The following is a 19,486-nucleotide window of genomic DNA, read 5'->3' on the forward strand; positions in this document are numbered from 1 at the left end:
GCCTCCCGGGTTCACGCCATTCTCCTGCCTCAGCCTCCCGAGTAGCTGGGACTACAGGCGCCCGCCACCTCGCCCGGCTAGATTTTTATATTTTTTAGTAGAGACGGGGTTTCACCGGGTTAGCCAGGATGGTCTCGATCTCCTGACCTCGTGATCCGCCCGTCTCGGCCTCCCAAAGTGCTGGGATTACAGGCTTGAGCCACCGCGCCCGGCCGAGAATCTCTTGAACCTGAGAGGTAGAGTTTGCAGTGAGCCGAGATCAAGCCACTGCACTCCAACCTGGGGGATAGAGTGAGCCTCTGTCTCCAAAAAATAAATAAAATAAAAATAAAAGGTGCTAAGTGCACACTCATGCTCATAGGTCCATTAGTGGGTGAGCAGATGCACAAAACATGCCTTATCCACACAGTATTTTATTCAGCCTTAAAAATGAGAAAAATGCTGACACTTGCTGCAAAACGGATAAAACCGGAGGACACTCTGCTGAGTGAAATAAGACAGACGCAGGCAAACCCAGCATCCCTCGACTCGCACTGGTCCCCAGAGCAGCCACACTTCAAGTCGAGACACACAGTAGAAAGGGGCTGCCGGGGCTGGGGGAGAGCAACGGGGAGCTAGCATTTAATGAGCACAGAGCTTCAGTTTGGGAAGATGAGAAAGTTCTGAAGGCAGAGGGTGGCGGTGGCTGCACAACACAAATGTACCTAATGCCACAGAACTGTGCACTTAAAAATGGCTAAAATGGTGAATTTTATGTTATGTGGATGTAGGCAAGAGGAGGAGGAGAGAGAGAGGAATTCATTCACAATGCACGGACCCCATCTCTGAACTCAGCCACAGGTAGTTTCCTGGGCGTGGCTTCCTGGTCTCCAGACAGCAACTGCCAGGCTTCTGGAAGCCCCTCCTCCCCTGAGACCCCCCAGCGGTGTCCAGCAGGGCCGTCCCTAAGCCTCTGTGGGGGTGATGCTCTGGGCTGTACCCATGGTGCCACAGGGTTAGGACTGACCGAAACTGATGGTGCCACAGGGCTAGGGCTGACCGAAACTGATGGTGCCGCAGGGCTAGGGCTGACCGAAACTGGGGAGATTGTAGGAGAACATTTGTGCTCAAGTGTAAAATTCCACTTTGTCTTTCCGCAGCACACCTGGGCTGTCTGACTCCATGGGGACCCCACATCTTGGGAAAGCTGGGTGGACAGCTGATAGCGGGGCACATCGCTGTCATCTGAGACACTCAGGACCCCTGCCGGCAAAGGAACCCCAAAACCCAGCCTGGCTCTGCTGGCACACTCATTTCAACACTCCCAGCCTACGAGTCTGTTCCTGGGGTTCTCCTTTGACCTGGTTCCAACGCGTCACTAGTTTCCTCAAGAATTAGTTACAAAAAGTCTTTAACATGGTGTTCACTCTTAAAAAACAAAGGTGTTAAATAAAGCAACAGTTTTCTTTTTGAATAGTTTAATAGTTGCTATTTAAATAAGGCTTTGGCATGCTTTTCCACATTTTTAGGTTTTTTTCTTTACATGTACACCTTGCAAGATGTATCATTAACTCATGAAACCACCAGCTTGTCAGGCAATGAAAAGGGAGGTAGAAAGAACGCCAGAGGCCGGGTGCGGCGGCTCACGCCTGTAATCCCAGCACTTTGGGAGGCCGAGGCGGGCGGATCACGAGGTCAGGAGAACAAGGCCATCCTGACTAACACTGCGAAATCCTGTCTCTACTAAAAAATACAAAATAAAATTAGCCAGGCGTAATGGCGGCGCCTGTAGTCCCAGCTACTTGGGAGGCTGAGGCAGGATGAAGCAGGAGAATGGCGTGAACCCGGGAGGCAGAGGTTGCAGTGAGCCGAGATAGCGCCACTCACTCCAGCCTGGGCGACAGAGCGAGACTCCGTCTAAAAAAAAAGAAAGAGAAAGGATGGGCGGGGAGGGAGTGAGGGACGGAGAGAGAGAGAAGAAGAAAGGGAAGGGAAGGAAGGGAAGGAAGGGAAGGAAGGGAGGAAAGGAAGGAAGGAAGGGAAGGAAGGAAGGGAGGAAGGGAAGGGAGGAAGGGAAGGAATGAAGGGAAAGAAGGAAGGGAAGGGAGGAAGGGAAGGGAGGAAGGGAAGGAAGGAAGGGAAGGAAGGAAAGGAAGGAAGGGAAGGAAGGAAGGAAGGGAAGGAAGGAAGGAAGGGAAGGAAAGGAAGAAAGGAAGGAAGGAAGGAAGCCAGAAAGGTGGGTCTGTGTGTTCTGGTGCATGGGGCCCGCCCCCGAGGAAGGTGCCAACCGTCCCTGGAGAGCAGAATCACCAGGCCTGGGAAAGCCATGCAGGTTCGAGAGCCTGTGCCACGGCCATGCTGGGCAGGGCCCAAGGGGTAACCAGGCATCTGTCCACTGAGAACACTGCTAGTGCGGAGGGATCCACAGGAGGAGAGAGCGGCGCCAGGGTCCCAGAGATGGGTCAGGGTCTCTAACCCACCACCCACCCGTGCCCTGGGAGTCTCTGTCAGGCTGGGAGACGCAGAGACTCTGAGGTCGTGTCTCGAGGGTGGCTACCCGGGGAGGCTGAGCAGAGTCTGGAGACATTTCTGGCTGTTGTCTGACTGGGAGGAGGGAGGGTAGGTGCTGCTGGCAAGGGGTGGGTGGAGGCCAGGGATGCCTTTAAGCATCCTACAGCGCACAGGGCAGCTCCCACAACGGAGGACAGTCCGCCAGAGACATAGCAAAGTGGGCTGGGGTTGGGGAGGCTGCAGCCTGGTGCCAGCCTCACATCGGCAGGCGGGCGCTGCAGGAGGCTTGTGGAGAGCATGGCGGCTGCAGGACGCTTGGCGGGACCCACAGCAGCCACGGGAGACTCGGCGGGACCCACGGCACTGTGGGAGGCTCGGCGGGACCCACGGCACTGTGGGAGGCTCGGCGGGACCACGCGGAACAGATCGTGGTGGGAATGAGGCTGTGCCTACTAACAATAACTCCACTCACCCTAACGGCCACACCAGCCTGTGAGGAGGACAGGGCCAAGCCTGCTGGCAGGTGGGGAAACTGAGGCCCAGAGAGCAGCGAGCCTGGTCTGGACCCAGGCCCACCCCACCCTCCCGCCAGCTGGCGTGGACTCTCCTTAAGGAGCTTCAGGCTCTACACTGGTTTGCGTTCCTCTCTGCTCATGCGTCTGACATGGAGTGACCAAGTCCCACACACTGAGTCCCCTCTGTCCCGGGGCTGCTGGTGCCTGGGTCCTCGGAGAGGCTGTGGGGTTGGGAGCTAGAGGTCCTCGTGGGCGGAGCTCAGGTCCACCCTCTGGGCCTGTCCAAACACCAGGAAGGTGCACAGCCCCAGGTTGCTGATGATGGCCACAAGGTTGAACAGGCAAGTCCAGGAGCCCGTGGTCTCGATCAAGTAGCCGCCCAGACACACACCCACGACACCTGCCCAAGAGAGGCCCAGGCGGGCTGAGCATTCCCGGGCAGCCCAGGCCCCACGCCCACCCTAGGTCCCAGGGTAGTGCCGGGGAAGGGCTGGGGGTCTAGTGCCTGATAGAAGCCCCCATGGTTCCCAGGGCTGAATTCGGTGTCCCAGCTGTGGGTCAGGCTCAGACTTGGAGGGTGTTGGAGGGGCAGAGATCTCAAAGGCCATCCAGGAAATGGCCTGGTAATGAGTCCCCCTTGTCCCGCTGAGGGGGAAATGGGAACCACAGGCTGGCCCAGGCGAGGCTGAGCTGGAGAAGGAGCCCCCACCATCCAAGGCACTCAGCAGGGCCAGGCTGTGTCCCGGGGACCCTGGGCTACCAGGATTGGAACGTATTTGTGAGTCAGGGCAGATGGCGACCCTTGAGCCACCTGCTGTCAGCAAAGTCCAGTGGAACCTGGAAGGCAGCCACATCCTCCTCTCCTGGGCCTGCTCTGGGGTCTGTGCCCTCCCCTGACACCGGGACCCCCTCTGAAGGGAAGCACACCCCCACCCTGCAGCACCTCGGTGGGCTCAAACCCACAGACAGGCAAACTCCTGGGCGCAGAGCCCCGCCCCTCACCTGCCAACGCCCCAGCTGTGTTGGCCACACCTGTGAACAGGCCGGAGCGAGAGAGAATACGGACAGTCAGTGAAAGCCCTCTGGGATCTCCCATGGCCCACCCACCTGGAGGCCCAGGGAGGGGCAAAGCTGGGGTGGGCAAGGGCCTCACCAAACAGAAAGCCGGCGCAGGACGGGGCCAAGTCCTGGATGTTAACGGAAATGCCACTGCGGGGAGGAAAGAGGGTGGTGAGCGGCCCTGGCCACCACCGAGCTCGCGGCCCAGGGCTGTCAAGGGGGAAGCGAGGAAACAAGGTCTAAGTGGAGCCACGGGAGGGGCTGGGAGACACTCAGGCCTGCTCCCTGGCCAAAACACGCCAGCCCTGCACACCAGGCCAAGCCGAGCCCCAGCCGCCCGTCTTCATGGAGGACCTGGTGCAGGAAGTGTCTCCTGAGAGTAAAGCACTGTGGGGAAAGCACGTTCGCACCAATCACGCACACGTGCTGCTCACTGATGGGAAGTGCTGGTTCCTACAGAACTCCTATTGAGTCTTTGATGCAGTCGCTGCCCAGCAGCTTGGGAAGGGGGTGAAGTGTGAGGAAGAGACTCAGAGAGAGGCGGACAGAGATCCCTCTTCACATGCGCGGCCCTGGGGCATGCGGGCAGCACCGTGGCTCTGGTGGATGGAGCAGTCGGCCCTTACCTGTGGTTGAAGGTCTGGAGGCCGATGGAGGCTGATGCAAAGACCACAGACTCACAGAAGCTGGAGGTGTGGCCCAGGCACAGAGCAAAGACGCTTGAGAGGCCAAGGCCCATGCCCTGTAGGAAAGCAGCACTGTGACGGGCAGGCACCCGGCCTGCCTGCAGCTGGGCCCTCTCCTGACTCAGCCGCCCGACAGCTGCCCTGGGCACACTGCACAAGGGTCAGGTCAGCTGGGACCGAAAACCTCTCCCGGACCAGGACCCCTAGAGGAGATCTGGGAGGAGGCTCCCCAAGAATCAGCCCCGCTCCACGGGAGAGGCCCTATTCGACGTGGGCAAGCCCAGGCCTGGGCCCAGAGGGGCACAGGATGCTGACCCCAGCCTGCCCCCCAACAGCTGTCTAAACAGCCCCCTCTGGACCCCGGGACTGGACACGTGGAGAGGCCTGGTGTTTGCCTGGTCCCAGACATCAGGTGACTTGGGGACACAAGCCTGTGGTCCTGGGAGACCCTGAACAAAGCAGGGATATCCAGAAAGAATGACTGGAATGATTCTCCTACCTGCATGAGCTTCCGCACCGTGATGGCTCTGTAACCTGCAGGGGAGGGACGGCTGTGTAACCTACAGGGGAGGGACGGCTGTGTAACCTACAGGGGAGGGACGGCTGTGTAACCTGCAGGGGAGGGACGGCTGTGTAACCTGCAGGGGAGGGACGGCTGTGTAACCTGCAGAGGAGGGACGGCTGTGTAACCTGCAGGGGAGGGACGGCCGTGTAACCTACAGGGGAGGGACGGCCGTGTAACCTGCAGGGGAGGGACGGCCGTGTAACCTTCAGGGGAGGGACGGCTGTGTAACCTGCAGGGGGAGGCTGAGGAAGGGGCTCCCTTTAGGCCTTTCATGCTGACACCCCAGACAGTGCCCAGAGGGGTTCCATCTTGAACAGCTGCAGAGGGGCAGCAGGGGAGGAGGAGGCTTGGGGCTCAAGACAGCTATCCCGTGCTGTGGGCAAAAACGTGTGCACACACGTATGCGTGGCACAGCTATGAGGCACCGCCTGTGCCCTTGGAAGCTTCCCAAGGCGGGGTTCTGGGCAGAAACACAGAACAGCCACACAGCAGTGACAGAGGTGGAAACAGACGAGCGGCCCCACTTCCTCTGCTGCTCCAGATTTTCTAACTTTTCCACAACACGTGTGTATTCCTTTTGCAATTAGGAAAAACACGAATGTTCTAGGAATAGGCATACATGTGTGGAGAGAGCATGTGGGCACGCGTGTGCATCTGCCTGCGCCTGTCTGTGAGGGCACTGCACTAGGGGAAGAAACACGCAGCCCACTCGGGGCTCATCCCAGCGTGGGTCTGGAGCACATGGAACAAAGACAGAAGCTCTTCCAAAGGTTCTAGGATGTTTGCAACCTCTGACCCCACCAGGTGCCTTCCCAGAGGTTCAGGCGCTGCATCTGGCCCCCAGGGGCGAGCTCCACGGTCACCGTGAGACCAGACCCTCTCACCACAGTCTAACCCCACCCTTTAAGGAGGAGGCCGAGCCTGGAAAGAAGTGTCCCTCTGTCCCAGCTCTCCATGTGCTGAAGCTGCACCCCCAGGAGAGGAGCATCTTGCCCCTTGAAAGTGAGGTGAATCAGGGTGTGGCCCCCGGCCCCGGTCCCCGCCCCGGGGCTCACCCTGATTGATGAGATGATCAGAGAGAAACCCGCTGAAGAGACTGGCAGGAATCGCCACCAACCAAGGCACCACGTTGAAGATCCAACCCTGCAGGGGGGAGTGTGGCCTCAGAGGGGGCCAGGGCTAGCACCCGGCCATCTGGAAGAGGATACTCAGGCTGGACAGCCCCCCATGCCCACCACTGCCCAGGAAAGTTCTCCGCAGGGCCAGCCCTGCTCCTGGGAATGTGCAGCTCTGGAGTCTTGACCACCACCCGGGGGGGCAGCAAGACAACCTCAGAGAAGGAACCGTACTGACCGCAGGTGACCCCTCTGTCCACATCCCGGGTCCTGCACCGGCCTCCTCGGGCCCTGAAGTCGGGCTCTGCAGGCCAGCAGGTCACCGGTGAGGGCTGGGAGGGCTGCAGCCACAGCCGGAAGGCACCGAGCGCCCACATCGTTTCCAGCCTCAAACACAGAAACCTGCCCCGAGCATGGACTGGGTCCTCTCCAGAGGAAGAGCCTGGCGGTGCCAGGACCCTCGGAGTCCAGGAGGAGCTGAGGGTTCCACCATCTGCAGGCCAAGGACCCGCGGTGCCTGGTGCAGCTCAAGCCTCATGCCTTCTGGGCGCTCCTTCACCCTGCAGGAGCCCCCGACTCACCTTGGCGTCGGGGAAGGTCTCCTTGAAGAAGGTGGGCAACCAGGAGATGAGGACGAAGAAGGAGCAGGCTGCAGAGAGCTGGGAGATGACGGCTGCCCTGCGGGGCCCAATGGTGGACCATGACTCTGGTGCTGTGCAAGCTGGCCGGGCCTGTGGCACCCACCCCGAGAGGCCTCTCCTGGGGGCTAGAGTCCCACCTCTCTGAGCCCTAGGCCCTGCTGGCTCAGGGGCTGTCAGATCCAGCCAGGTTCACACCCCCATGGTCACCGGCCCTGCCACTGTTCCAAGGGGCGGTACAGGTCCCAGCTCACCAGACAGCAGGCTTCCGGAAGAGCCGTCTCCAGGGGACTCTGCTGTGCCTGGACACTGGCAGGCCTTGGGCCAGGACTCCCAAGGCCAGGATGAGATCTGAGAGAGCAATGGTTTCAAAATGATGGTTATCAGGGTGGGAAGCGCCGTCCGTTTCCAAAGGATTGGGGATTGGGGATTGGGGGTGGTTCCAGAGGGGTCAGCAGCCCTCGTCCACACCTCAGGCTGCACACGGGCGCCGGCCTCCCGCCCACACCTCAGGCTGCACACGGGCGCCGGCCTCCCGCCCACACCTCAGGCTGCACACGGGCGCCGGCCTCCCGCCCACACCTCAGGCTGCACACGGGCACCGGCCTCCCATGGCCTTCCCTACCAGGCACCTAACCGCGTTCTGAACGACCCTCCCCACAGCCTCCTCCAGAGCCCCCTCCTGGCCACCCAAAGACTCGGCTGCTCCTGCACCCTGCCTTGACCTGCCCAGCAGGTCTCCCTGGGTGTCTGCCTTAGCCCTAGATGGAACCTTCTAGACCGAATTAGGTGGCAGAGCCGCTGACAGCACAGCACCTGAGCACTTTGCCTCACTGGTGGATTCTTTGAGAGGTCAAGGCCGCTGTCTCCGGGCTCCTGCTCCAGGCTGCTCAGTGGCTGCCACCAAGGGAGGAGGCACTGGGCAGCCGTGGGTGCCCGGGACTAGCCCGCCCGGCCTGCGTTACCTTTTCCACTCAGCAGGTACCTGTACACGTACCACACCCAAAGCAAGGTGAGGCCGCCGGAGAAATAGAAGACGCTCTGCCAGCCGTACCATTCCAGGAGCAGGGAGCCCACTGCCCCGGTCAGCAGCGTCCTGCAAAGACAGGGGGAGCGTGGCCAGGCCCCTCAGCGGCACCCCTCGGGCGAGGAGGGGCCTCTCAGAAACCCCACCTTGGTGCAGGCTGAGCCCCTGGAAAAGAGGGTGTTTTCATGGCCTTCAGAGCGGCAGCTCAGAAGCCCCTGTCCCGGCCTGTTTGGTTAAGGACTCCGGACACTCGGGGCCAGTGGGGCCAGTCGGGCGGCTGCTGTGGAACTCATGTTGTTTTTCACATCTTGCTTCTAGGCCTTCACGTTGGCCTACACTTTGTCATGTGGATCCTTTTCAACTAAAAACGGCACCGAGGAGGAGACGGTGATGAGAGTATACTACAGTGAAACTCCACACGGTTTTTGTGCTTCAAATCTCATTGAGGATAAAATTCACAAAGATTTCTAGATGCAAAAATACCACGACGGCCAAATCCAACAGCCCCCATCCCCTGTCCCCGTGATCTCATTGTCCCAAATAGCTCCTCAGAGGCTCCTTCTGGGTGCAACCTGGCTGGCAGCCCAGCCCCCATCTGCTGCAGAGACCCCTCCGCTGGCACCTGCGGGAACAGTTAACATCATGGCAAAAGCAGGAAGAGAGAGACCCAAAGCCGGGCCTGGCATCCAGATGGGGCCTCCTTCCTCCCGCTGAGCCTCTGCGGGGTGGACACAGCTCCTGGGGCGGCAGAGTTTGGCCTTGGGCGCCAGGGCGGGCTGGGGTAGCACTCTTCCTGCCCCTTCCAGTCCACACTTGACCCTCTCTCTGTTCCCCACCTGCGTGCAGAAAAACCGCAGGACACCCAAAGAAACCAGGTTTTGGAGAAGTGAGGATTCATTCTTTTAGTAGAAGTATATCCCCTCTGGTTTATCTGAAATTCACATTCCTCTGGGCAGTCTGTTTTTATTTGATGAATCTGGTCACCCTGGGCCTGCCTGGGGCTGCTCCTGGCCCCACCTACAGGGGCCGCCTCCGCCCTCTGAACCTCAGCAACAGTAACATGAGGGCCCGAGCCCAGTGATTGGGAACCCCCTGTCAGCTCCTGCACCTATCCACCCTGCTACAACCATTGGGACGGTCTCCCACCCCAGGCCCGGCCTCGATCCAGGTTGCCAGCATCGCTAGAGGGTCTGGAGCTGCCCAAGGAGTGGGCACTGGGAAGGAGGACTGAGGGGCACAGGGTTACCGCCTTGTGGATGAGGACAAGCCGCCCTCCAGCCAGCTGATAGCCCACCCCGGCCCAGACGCTCCAGGGCTCACAGACTCTCCTGTCGGGGGTGGGGGCCAGCAGAGGGTGGGGACAGCATCTGACTTCGTTAGCACAGATGAAAGAAAATGAGATGATATGGCCACTCCCCCAACCCCTGTCCCCAAGTCCCAGCCTCATCACCTGCCAGCCACTCCAGAAAGGCAGAAATATGCACAAAGCAAGCACGGTGCCCGGGGCTGGCACCTGCAGAGCACAGCCTTGGGCTACAGAGCCCAAAAGGCGCCTGCCGGACCCACCTCACCCATGGTGGCCCTGCAGGCCCATGTGGCCCATCCCCCACCCAGACCAGGGGCCACTTGGCAAGGGGCTCATCTGGTGGCCTCTCCTGGGCCCCATCTGAGGCCAGGACTTACCCAAACTGGGAGCCGGCGCCCACGGTGCTGTAGGTGAAGGCTCGCTCGCTGTCCCGCACCTTCTGCGACAGCAGGCTGGTCAGGGCGGGGAAGTAAACCCCTGCAACGAGCGGAGGGAGAGTCTCTCGGGGTCCAGCCAGGGAGGCTCATCCCGGCCCATCTGCTCAGGTCTGGGCTGTGATTCCAGAGGACGTCCACCTGTCCCTCTCGCTCACCTCGCCCACCCGAGGGACCAGCAGGGCAGGGTTTTTTGTGCCACTGAGGAAACAGACTCCTTTTGGGCGAGGCTCGCTCAGGGTCGTGCCACCCGCATAGCTGCGGGAAACACCCCTGCTTCGAAGCCAGCCCTCCCACCCCACGCACACGCACACGCACATGTGCACACTCTCACCGCCGGCCTCCAGCTGTGCTCTACAGAGTCCTGGCACCAACACACACACACACGCAGCATGAGCACACACACCTGCACACGCACGGGTCCACCGGCACACCACTTCTCGGCAGTGCTGCACGGTGCTCACACTGACGCAGGTACACGCATACGCACGAAGATACACACCTGCAGGCACGGAAACCTGCCGCACGCGTGCACAGACACGTACTTCCCCCAGGAAACCTGCCTTTTCCTGTTGTAGTAACTGAGCTTCCTTCCAGGATTTCTTTTGGACCAAGTGTTCTCGGCCGCTTTAGAAGTTTGGAAACCACCTCACCACCCCATGCGGCCCCACAGCCAGAGGGCCCTGAGCCTGGCGCTGTGAGGGGAGGCACCACGAAGCCACCGTGACAACAGAAACTTGTCCCCCAAACCCACGGGCCCTGTCTACAAGGCGCTGATGCTACCCTGCGGGAGGGCATCGTCAAACAGACGGCCACACACAGGAAGCGCCTGCCTGGCTAGTGCCTGTAACTTTTAATGGCAGAGCGCTCACTCACAGGCTCACGGCTCAGAGGCAGGGCCCATCCCTCACTCCATCAAGGGAGGCTGGGGGCCGCCTGGCAGGGCTCCGTGGGGTTTCCTCCCGAAGTCCGATACCCCACAGCAAGAGCCACAAGTCTTGGGACACCCGGCGTCTCTACTCTGCCCGAGGACAGCGTGCACAAACACGGCAAAGCCAGCCGCAGGTGGTGCCCATGGTTACCACGTGGCCGCCATTGCTGCCCCCCAGACCACCAGAGTAGGCTTGTGGGCACAGGATGACATCTGACATTGAGACGTGCCAGACTTTGAAGGTTTCTAGAAAACGGAATGTACCACAGGTGCCAAGTCATCATAGCACAACAAGCTGGCCCCCACAGAGGAAGCGCAGCTGGAGCTGGCAGCGAGCCCACGGGGTCTGGCTGCCTGCTGGGTCCCCAGAGCTGCCCACGAGGACAGCTGCCTGCCCCAGGGCCGAGGGTCTTCTCAGTGACACCTAGGAGGCATTGGTCAGCCCAGTCTGAGGCAGTGCCACTGTTTTCTTCACAGCTTCAGCCTTGGGACCCTCCTCCCTCACCCCGAAGACCCTCCAGTAAACAAAGATGAGGGCCCCCGCCCCCCGACAGGCCTGTCCTCCCCTCCAGGTGGTTGCGATTTGTTCGTTCCTCCCCTCCTCCTCCAGCTCCTGCAGTGGGACCCGGGCAGTGCCTGGGGAGGTGGTGATGCTGGAGGGGCTGGCTCTGGGATGGGGTCTCACAGTAAACACACAATCCTAAGTCCTCAGTCGCACTCACTGCACCCTCTTCTGAGGGTGGGCCATGCACAGGGCCCAGTGGGCACTGGTGGTATGGCCCTTGTTCTCACGTGAGACCCTGTGACCATGACAGTGGCCTCTCCTGGGCAGACCCCCTTCCTCTGTTACGGAGAGAGTCCCAGGCAGCACCTTCCAGGCGTCGCCTTGGGGAGTGAGGGTGTGGAGAGGGAGGAGAAAGAGACCTGGGAGTGAACTCCCCAAAGTCTCTGGACTTGGGGGAGAGGGAGGGCAGAGGTTCTAGGGGAGCCATGGCCAGGGATCTGAACCTGATGCCAGCTCAGGAAGGTAGGGGGAGTCCTCAGTGGGGAGTCTGGATGGCCCAGGACACTGGGGGAGGAGTAGCCCAGCCGGGAACTGCCAGTGGGTGGGGCAGCCAGGCAGGCTGGGGTGGGGCGGGCAGGTCCCTGCAGGCTGGAGGCCTAGCTGTTTCTCCAGGGGACTTCAGACAAGTAGGGGCCCCCCAAAGCCCCCTTGGCCCCCCACCCACCTTGTTCTCCTGACAATTAAGGCGCTCCAAGGCCCTAGTATTGGAGGCATCATCAGCATACATGTGACCGAAATTCACAAACCCAGAGTCCCACAGCAGCTGGAATCCGCCACTGAACTAAGGTGTATGGTAACAAAATTCAGGGGCAGGAGCAAGTTCACTACGCAGGTGTCCCCTGTGATCCTGTGTGTCACTGCAGAGTGTGCACTTACAGAAGACACATGCATGGCCACACGTACACCTGCATATGGGCACGCTCACGCACGTAGACACGCATATGGGCATGCATATGCACATACACATGGATACGGGCACGCACACACACGCATACAGGCATGCACACCACCTGCACACACACATGCACACTCACACGTGTGCATGCACACATATGTACACATATGCACAAGCACACACATACGTGCACACTGCTTGCACACGTGTCTGCAGGAACATACGCACTTGCACACGCACACACACTGGTGTACACATGCACGCAGGCATACCCATACACACACACTTGTACACCACCTGCATGCACACGTGTACCTGCACACACATCCGTGCACACTCCCCTTGTCTCCCCACCTGGTGCCAGAGAGCGTGAGGGAAGTGCCTGAGCGCCCCTTACCTTGGAGTAAGCCCATGAGGATTCGTGAGAAGGTCATGAAGGCCAGGTGGGCACTGCTCAGCTGAGCGAGCAGCGGGGTGACGGCTGTGATGGAGCCCCAGGCAGAGGCTGACAGCAGGATGACCTTCTCACCCCCAATCCTGGAGGGGAGACAAAAGGCGGTGAGGATGTGGCTGCGCAGGACCAAGGAGCACCACCCTGACTCAGGGCCGCCCTCGAGTGGGTGCTCGGAGATGGGCCTGGCCTGTCTGCCTCTACAGGGCCTGCTTATGACCCCAGAGCTGCCTCGTGAGGAGACCAGGTACTCCAGGGGAGCCGCCTGCCTCTTCTGCCTGCAGGGCCCTGGGGCCTTGCCACACCTGGCCTCTCCCCTTCCAGCTCCCATCTTCCTCCGGGTGTGTCTTCTGCCCAAATTTATCTACCAAGCTCCTTCCCCAGGAGTTGCATCCTCTGTGTGCAGCAGCACAGCCAGCCCACTGGCCTCTGGAGGCCCCAGGGGAGCAGCCCCCACCAGCCTGGAGACGGGGAAAGGGGCAGTTACCGGTCCCCGAGGTGGCCGCCCACAACCTGCGTCAGGCAGTAGCCCCAAAAGAAGCTGCTGAGTACGATGCCGGCCTCCTTCTTGTTCCAGCCGAAGTCCTGGCTCATGGAGACAGTGCAGATGGGCATGCTGGAGCGGGCGCAGTACAGCAGGCACGTGCCCAGCAGCAGCGTCCCTGTCCATGCCTGGCACTCGGGCCTGAGGGAGAGGAGATGGTCAGGCCCTGGGGAGGCCCCACAGCCCTGCTGCTTCGAGTTCATCACTCAGAGACCTCCCCCCAAGCTGGGGGATGTGGGACTGAATGGGGACAGCTTCGATGGAAGGCAACTTGGCAGGCATTCAAATGCCTAATCACACCTGTATGCTGACCCCTGGGAGGACACAGGCAGCCAGAAATGAGGCACAGTGACGGCTGGGAACAGCCGAGTGGCCAGCACTCAGGCAGGTCACAGCAACAACTCATCCCCACAAAAGGTGCCTGGGCTGGGCTCTGCTTATTCCCCATGATGGGCAACCAGGCCACCAGGCCCCCAAAGCCAAGGACCAGCAGCACGTGGTACCACATTCTCAAGCCTTCCTCGGCCCAGGCAAGCAGCAGACAGGCACCAGGCAGGAATGATGGCTGAGAGCCCACTGACTGTGGGGGTGGGGTGTGGTGGGTAAGGGGCCCCCAGAGCGGCAGGGCTGAGGCAGTACAGGAGGTCCTAGATGAGAACCTCAAGGCAGCTGGGGCTGGGTGGCCAGGAGAGGACACAGTGCCAGGGGGACGGTTGGCCCCTTGAAGGAAGCTGGGCAGGGGTGAGGCCTTCCCAGCCAGGGCCTCCGATTTCTGCACATGGCTCCTGGCTCCTGTGCAAATGAGGCTCCTTGGCTGCTGTTGTCCCTGATTAAAGAGAGTTATAGGGAAGCTCCATCCCTGGGTCCTGTGGCTGAGCCAAAGGCACCTGTTGGGGGTGAGCTGGGAGGCTGCTGGGGTGTGCAGATGTGTGAGGAGAGGTGCACGGGCTGCAGGGCCATGGGGGTCAGCAGGACTCAGAGCCACACACAGGGCTGGACATGGACAGTCCGCTAGATACTCAGACTTCTCTCTGTGCCCTGAGATGGATGGGGGCACTGAGTGGGGCCCCAGATGGGGAGGTCGCCTGGGGGAGCGCGGTTTGGAACTTGCTGAGTCAGATGCTGGAGAGGGGGCTTGGGCAGGGTCAGCACTGGATCAGCAGTGACTCTCACAGAGGAGGGAAGGGCCTGGGAGGCAGGATTCCCCATCCCTGCCTCGAGCTGGGGGAGGGGAATTAGAGGATTTCCCACTGGCCACTTCCGATTTTTGTGAAGCAGGTAAGGATGGCCCCCTGAGAGCACAGGCTGTCAGGAGGGCAACAAGGACAAACAGCCACTTCGAGGTAGGGGTAGGGGCCAGGTCCCGATGGCACGCTGGGTGCTGGTCACCCCTGGGAGGCTGGGTCTGCACAGTGGGGAGGGGAAGCTGATGCCAGGGTCCAGCCAGGGCTCCAAGCCTGGGGCCTGAGTCTTGGCCAGCGAACCAAAGGGGTTCGAGGTATTAGTGCTGGGAGTCTTGACGAAGGGCAGGACTGAGGACCGGCAGGCCAAGGAGAGGAGAAGGTCAAGGGTGAGGGCCAGGGTGCCATATGGACAGCCCCTGTGGACTTCAAAGTCACCCAAGAGAATGGCAGGAGTCAGCCGAGGAGGCGTAGCCAGGAGCCAAGAGCCAGCATCGCCAGGGATAGGGGGACATCCAGGAGGAGGAGGCCGCATGGGCCTCAAAGAGAACAGGGAGAGGGTGACCAGCAGACGAGTCGGACACTGGAGAGTCTCATCCCACCCTTCCCAAAAGGTCCTGTCTGCCCGTGCGGGGAGCCGGCTGCACTCGGGGGATGTGCTCCCAAGAACCTGCCAGAGTGGACGAGGGTGTGCCGTGGAGAGAGGGGCAGGTATCTGGCCTTCCTGGCGCTCTCTGAAAGTCTGTGCCTGGACGCTTCCCACAGCAGAAAAGACCACCAAGTCAGGCACCTGGCAGTCTTGACCATGAGCTTGACCTTGACCATGCCTGAGGTCAGAGCCAGGCCGGCCAGCTCACACTCCCAGTCCTGGTGAGGGAGGCCCAGTGAGATCTTAGAGGCAAGAACAGCTCGCTCCAACACCTCCCGCTCTGCCAGAGGCTGTCCTGCTCCAGCCCCTCCCCACATCAGGGCCAACCATTAACCCCTGAAGTCTGGAGAAAGTCGTGTGGGAGGAAGTGCTGTCTGTCCTGGAACTTGGCTGTGAGTGTGGTTTCGCCAGCATCATTTGCAGCCAGCTTCCACTCTGGGGACAACTGGCTTGCCCCATATCTGGCTGTGGCCTGGGTCTGGGGACCAGGTCTGCTCCCTGGGTTACCACAGAAGGACACAGTCCTCACTGCCAGCCCGCCTAACCCAGTACAGCCCTGGCCTCCACGCCCTGCCCTGGCGTGGTTGATACCCGCAGCCCTGTTATTTATCTGGCCCCAGGCTCTCTGTAAACAGTTTTCATTGACTTAACGCAGGAGGCTTGCAGAAGGGACATGGGGGCCCCACCATTAACTTTCCACTAAAAGTCACACAGTCCAAAGGTGCCTTTAAAAAGGAGCTTTAGGGACAGGTACGGTGGCTTATGCCTGTAATCCCAGCACTTTGGGAGGCGGAGGTGGGCAGATCACTCGAGCTCAAGAGTTCAAGACCAGCCTGGGAAACATAGGGAGGTCCCCGCCTCCACATAAAGAAAAACACAACTTTAAAAATTAGCCAGGGCTGGGCATGGTGGCTCACATCTGTAATCCCAGCACTTGGGGAGGCTGAGGAGGGTGGATCACGAGGTCAGGAGTTCAAGACCAGCCTGGGAAACATAGGGAGGTTCCCGGCTCCACAAAAAGAAAAACACAACTTTAAAAATTAGCCAGGGCCGGGCATGGTGGCTCACATCTGTAATCCCAGCACTTGGGGAGCCTGAGGAGGGTGGATCACAAGGTCAGGAGTTCAAGACCAGCCTGGACCACATGGTGAAACTCTGTCTCTACTAAAAATACAAAAATTAGCCAGGCGTGGTGGCAGGTGCCTGTAATCCCAGCTACTCCGGAGGCTGAGGCAGGAGAATCACTTGAACCTGGGAGGCAGAGGTTGCAGTGAGCCGAGATCAAACCACTGAACTTCAGCCTGGGCGATAGAGTGAGACTCCATCTAGTGAGACTCCATCTCAAAAAAACAAAAACAAAAAAAACGAAACAAAACAAACAAAAAAACAATTAGCTGAGTGGCTGAGTGTGGTGGTGTGCACCTGTGGCCCCAGCTGGGAGGCTGAAGTAGGAGGATCACGTGAGCCCAGGAGGTCAAGGTTGCAGTGAGCCAAGACTGCACCATTGCACTCCAGCCTGGGTGACAGAGATTCCGTCTTGAAAAAAAAAGTGTGTGGGGGGGAAGGTGAGGGACCTGTGTCCAGGTGGTACCTGCCCCGCACTGTCTGGCTGTTAGCTAGAAATGGCAGAAAGCTCAGTGGCACTGATTCTCACCCCCATCGAGGCCAGCACAGTGCTGAGAACACAGAGCCACTCCCTGGCCTCCTTGGAAGGAGGAAGTCAAGAACAGCCCTTCCAGGCAAGCAATCTGCCCTATGCTGCAGGCGGCAGCCACAGCCCCTTCTCTGAGCTGGGCAGGTGGTGCTGGCCGGGGGGCACAAGGGCACCCTCCACAGCTGCTGGGAAGACAAGGATGTCAGGCTGGAGAGGTTGACCCATACAGTCAGCTGCCTGAGGGCTCACTAGGACCTCAAGCCAGGAATCCTCCATCCTGCTGGGGGCGCGGGAGGCGGGGGGTGCCAAGAACCGGAAAGCTTTGGGCAGCCTGAACAGCTTCCTCCCACCACTCTGCACTCCCTGAGCCCAGCAGGCTGCTTCCTGTGAACTTTCTAGAGCAAATGGCCCCTGTGCAGAAGCAGCATCCACGGCTGAGCAAACAGGTGGTCACATGGCCCCTGATTCAGAAAAGGGAACTGTGCCGGGGCCAGGCCAGGAGAGCAGCAAGCTGGAGAGGACACTCGAGTGTGGGTGCCACCTCTCCAGCTCTGTTCTCGCCTGGCCCAGCCTCCGTGATGTGGCTGCAGGAGAGAGGGCTAGGGAAAAGGCATGGGCGTGGCAGCCTTGACCCACAGGCCCCTCCAGAATCCTTGGCGCTACCCAATAAGGGCCTGCAAAGGAAGTTGCCAGAGCTGTGGCAAGGGCTCTTTTTGAAACATCCAGCCCTGGAGGGACGCAGTGAAGGCGGAGCCACTCAAACCACCAGTGAGGAGGCCCCGAAGCCCCGGGGAGCTGGCCCTGCCTGGCAGGCCTGGATGAATGTGGGTGGGGGAGGAGGAAGAGAGCAAGGGGCAGGCCCTCCCCTCTAACTGTCGCCTGGCAGGGAGACTCTCGGGCTGTGATCTGGGCTGCCAGCTTTTCCCACGCAGCCAGCACTCCCTTCATCTGGGTGCCAACGTCCGATGGTGGCACTGCCCCTTTGGGCCTTCCTGCAACTCTCCCCAGCACTTCCAGGGTCCTCAGCCCTCATAGAGCTGGGAACTGGTGAGGCCAGAAGGTGCCATTACCTTGCCATGGTCAGGGTAGGTACTCTGGGGACTCAGTTTGGGAGTCTGCTCTGGAACCCACAGGGCCTGAGTCTAGGCCCAGGGACAGGGTAGGTACTCTGGGGACTCAGTTCGGGAGTCTGCTCTGGAACCCACAGGGCCTGAGTCTAGGCCCAGGGTCCAGCCACTTGAGGGCTCAGCCCAAGACCCAGAGCAAGGGGGTTCAGCAGTGTGGGGGCTGCTCTCAGGAGCCCTGGCAGAGGCCCTCCCCAGCTGGCCAATGGCCCGAGGTCACCATCTCACCCGGTTTCTGAGGCATCACCTGCCCAGGGAGCCTCCTACAGGCAGCAGTGCTGGTGGCCAGGCCACCTGCCCAGGCCCTGCTTCTCCCCACCACCAAATGCTCTGAGCGCTGACGTGAGCGGGGAGCTCGTCCCCAGCACACAGCTGGCACATGGTGGCAGGACCCCCCGTCCAGCTGCAGGCTCCAGCTCGTGCCCCATACCCAGCCTCCTGACTGTCTCAGCACCTGCCTGTCGGGGTCATGCACACACAGGGTGGTCCCACCTGGCGGGGGCTATGCCTCCTGACCATCCAGGACAATGCCCCTGGCCTGGGGAACACAGCCCTGCCTGGAAGAGCCCCAGGAACACTGGCTGCGATAGGGCACTTGCCAGGTCCAGTCCTGGAATCTGATGGCAGGGAGGAAGGACACGGCACTCACTTCCTTCCACCCCCCAAAAGGAACACAGGAAGCCCCGAAGCCAGAGGAGCCTGCCCAGCTCAGCGCTCCCTGCCTAGCATAGTCCTACCCAGCAGCATCTCAGCTCCCTCCTCACAGCCCCACCCCGACTGCTCCCCCCTCTCCCCCGCTCCCCTCACCCCCGCCACACCTGGACCACTGGCTGTCCCCGGCCCTGTCCCTCTGGGCCTCGTCTGGGGTTGGCTGCATCGGGCTTGGGGTGCTCAGACGGTGTGGGCACAGCTGTGTCCCGGGGCCGCCTCCCAGCCCCGGCCGACCCACCCGGGCAGCACCGCCCAAGTCCACGTGTCAGTCCCAGCGGCGCTTCCGTCCGGTTCTCCCAGGACTCATCGCCCCCAGACGGCCACCAGGGCGGGCAGGCGGGGCAGGGCGGGGCATACCACTCGGGCGCCCGCCCCACCCTGCTGACGTCCCTCCCTACTGCCCCATAGGAGCGGGGCCGACGGTCGCCCTGGCTGGTCTGACGCACCCTGGCTCAGCCCCAGCTGAAGTTAGTGTCGGAGCAGGGGGAGGTTCCCAGCAGCAGGCCGCTCAGACTGGGGCTTCAGAGAAGGGCCCTGGTGGTGAGCCTGGTCCCAGAGGTGCCAGCCTATCCTTTGGACACCACAGGGAGCCACGGGGCCATCTATCCTCTGTCTATAAAATAGGTGGTGATGGCAGTCCCTACCTCACCGATCAAATAAAATTAGGGATAAAGTCTTTTTTTGTTTGTTTGTTTGTTTTTTGAGATGGAGTCTTGTTCTGTGGCCCAGGCTGGAGTGCAGTGGTGCAATCCTGGCTCACTGCAAGCTCCGCCTCCCGGGTTCACCCCGTTCTCCTGCCTCAGCCTCCTGAGTAGCTGGGACCACAGGCGCCGCCACCGCGCCTGGCTAATTTTTCTGTATTTTTAGTAGAGACGGGGTTTCACCATGTTAGCCAGGATGGTCTCGATCTCCTGACCTCGTGATCCGCCCGCCTCGGCCTCCCAAA

General features: G+C 60.5%; 1 protein-coding gene across 4 annotated transcripts; it reads right to left on the reverse strand.

The window, feature by feature from the left end:
- Positions 1-1,440: 1,440 nt before the first annotated feature.
- On the reverse strand, positions 1,441-18,884 carry SLC17A9 (solute carrier family 17 member 9). Of its 4 annotated transcripts, none has more exons than XM_008011512.3 (13): positions 18,648-18,878; positions 13,165-13,362; positions 12,624-12,763; positions 9,779-9,878; positions 8,034-8,164; positions 7,323-7,419; positions 7,012-7,108; positions 6,371-6,458; positions 5,250-5,284; positions 4,691-4,806; positions 4,159-4,214; positions 4,008-4,037; positions 3,133-3,405 (listed from the first exon to the last, which is right to left on the reverse strand). In XM_008011512.3, the coding sequence occupies exons 1-13, from the start codon at positions 18,704-18,706 to the stop codon at positions 3,242-3,244; spliced, it is 1,311 nt and encodes a 436-aa protein (XP_008009703.1). In that variant the 5' UTR covers positions 18,707-18,878; the 3' UTR covers positions 3,133-3,241. The 4 variants fall into 4 exon arrangements, with proteins under 4 accessions (XP_072861410.1, XP_072861411.1, XP_008009703.1 ...); XM_037982565.2 differs by having other exon boundaries at positions 3,266-3,405; positions 5,250-5,310; positions 18,648-18,881; XM_073005309.1 differs by lacking the exons at positions 3,133-3,405; positions 4,008-4,037; positions 4,159-4,214 and adding an exon at positions 1,441-1,896 and having other exon boundaries at positions 5,250-5,310; positions 18,648-18,884.
- Between the last annotated feature and the right edge of the window lie 602 nt (positions 18,885-19,486).

The sequence above is a fragment of the Chlorocebus sabaeus genome, chromosome 2, assembly GCF_047675955.1.
Source record: "Chlorocebus sabaeus isolate Y175 chromosome 2, mChlSab1.0.hap1, whole genome shotgun sequence".
Taxonomy (NCBI): domain Eukaryota; kingdom Metazoa; phylum Chordata; class Mammalia; order Primates; family Cercopithecidae; genus Chlorocebus; species Chlorocebus sabaeus.

What these genes read in the sequence shown, in the direction of transcription:
- SLC17A9 (XM_008011512.3), bottom strand. Translation starts at nt 18,706, where the DNA reads ATGCAGCCAACCCCAGACGAGGCCCAGAGGGACAGGGCCGGGGACAGC. An exon ending in GGGGACAGCCAGTGGTCCAG is followed by an intron (nt 13,363 to 18,647) that starts GTGTGGCGGGGG and finishes CCTCTCCCTCAG; the next exon opens with GCCCGAGTGCCAGGCATGGA. An exon ending in TTCCGGAAGCCTGCTGTCTG is followed by an intron (nt 7,109 to 7,322) that starts GTGAGCTGGGAC and finishes TGGGCCCCGCAG; the next exon opens with GGCAGCCGTCATCTCCCAGC.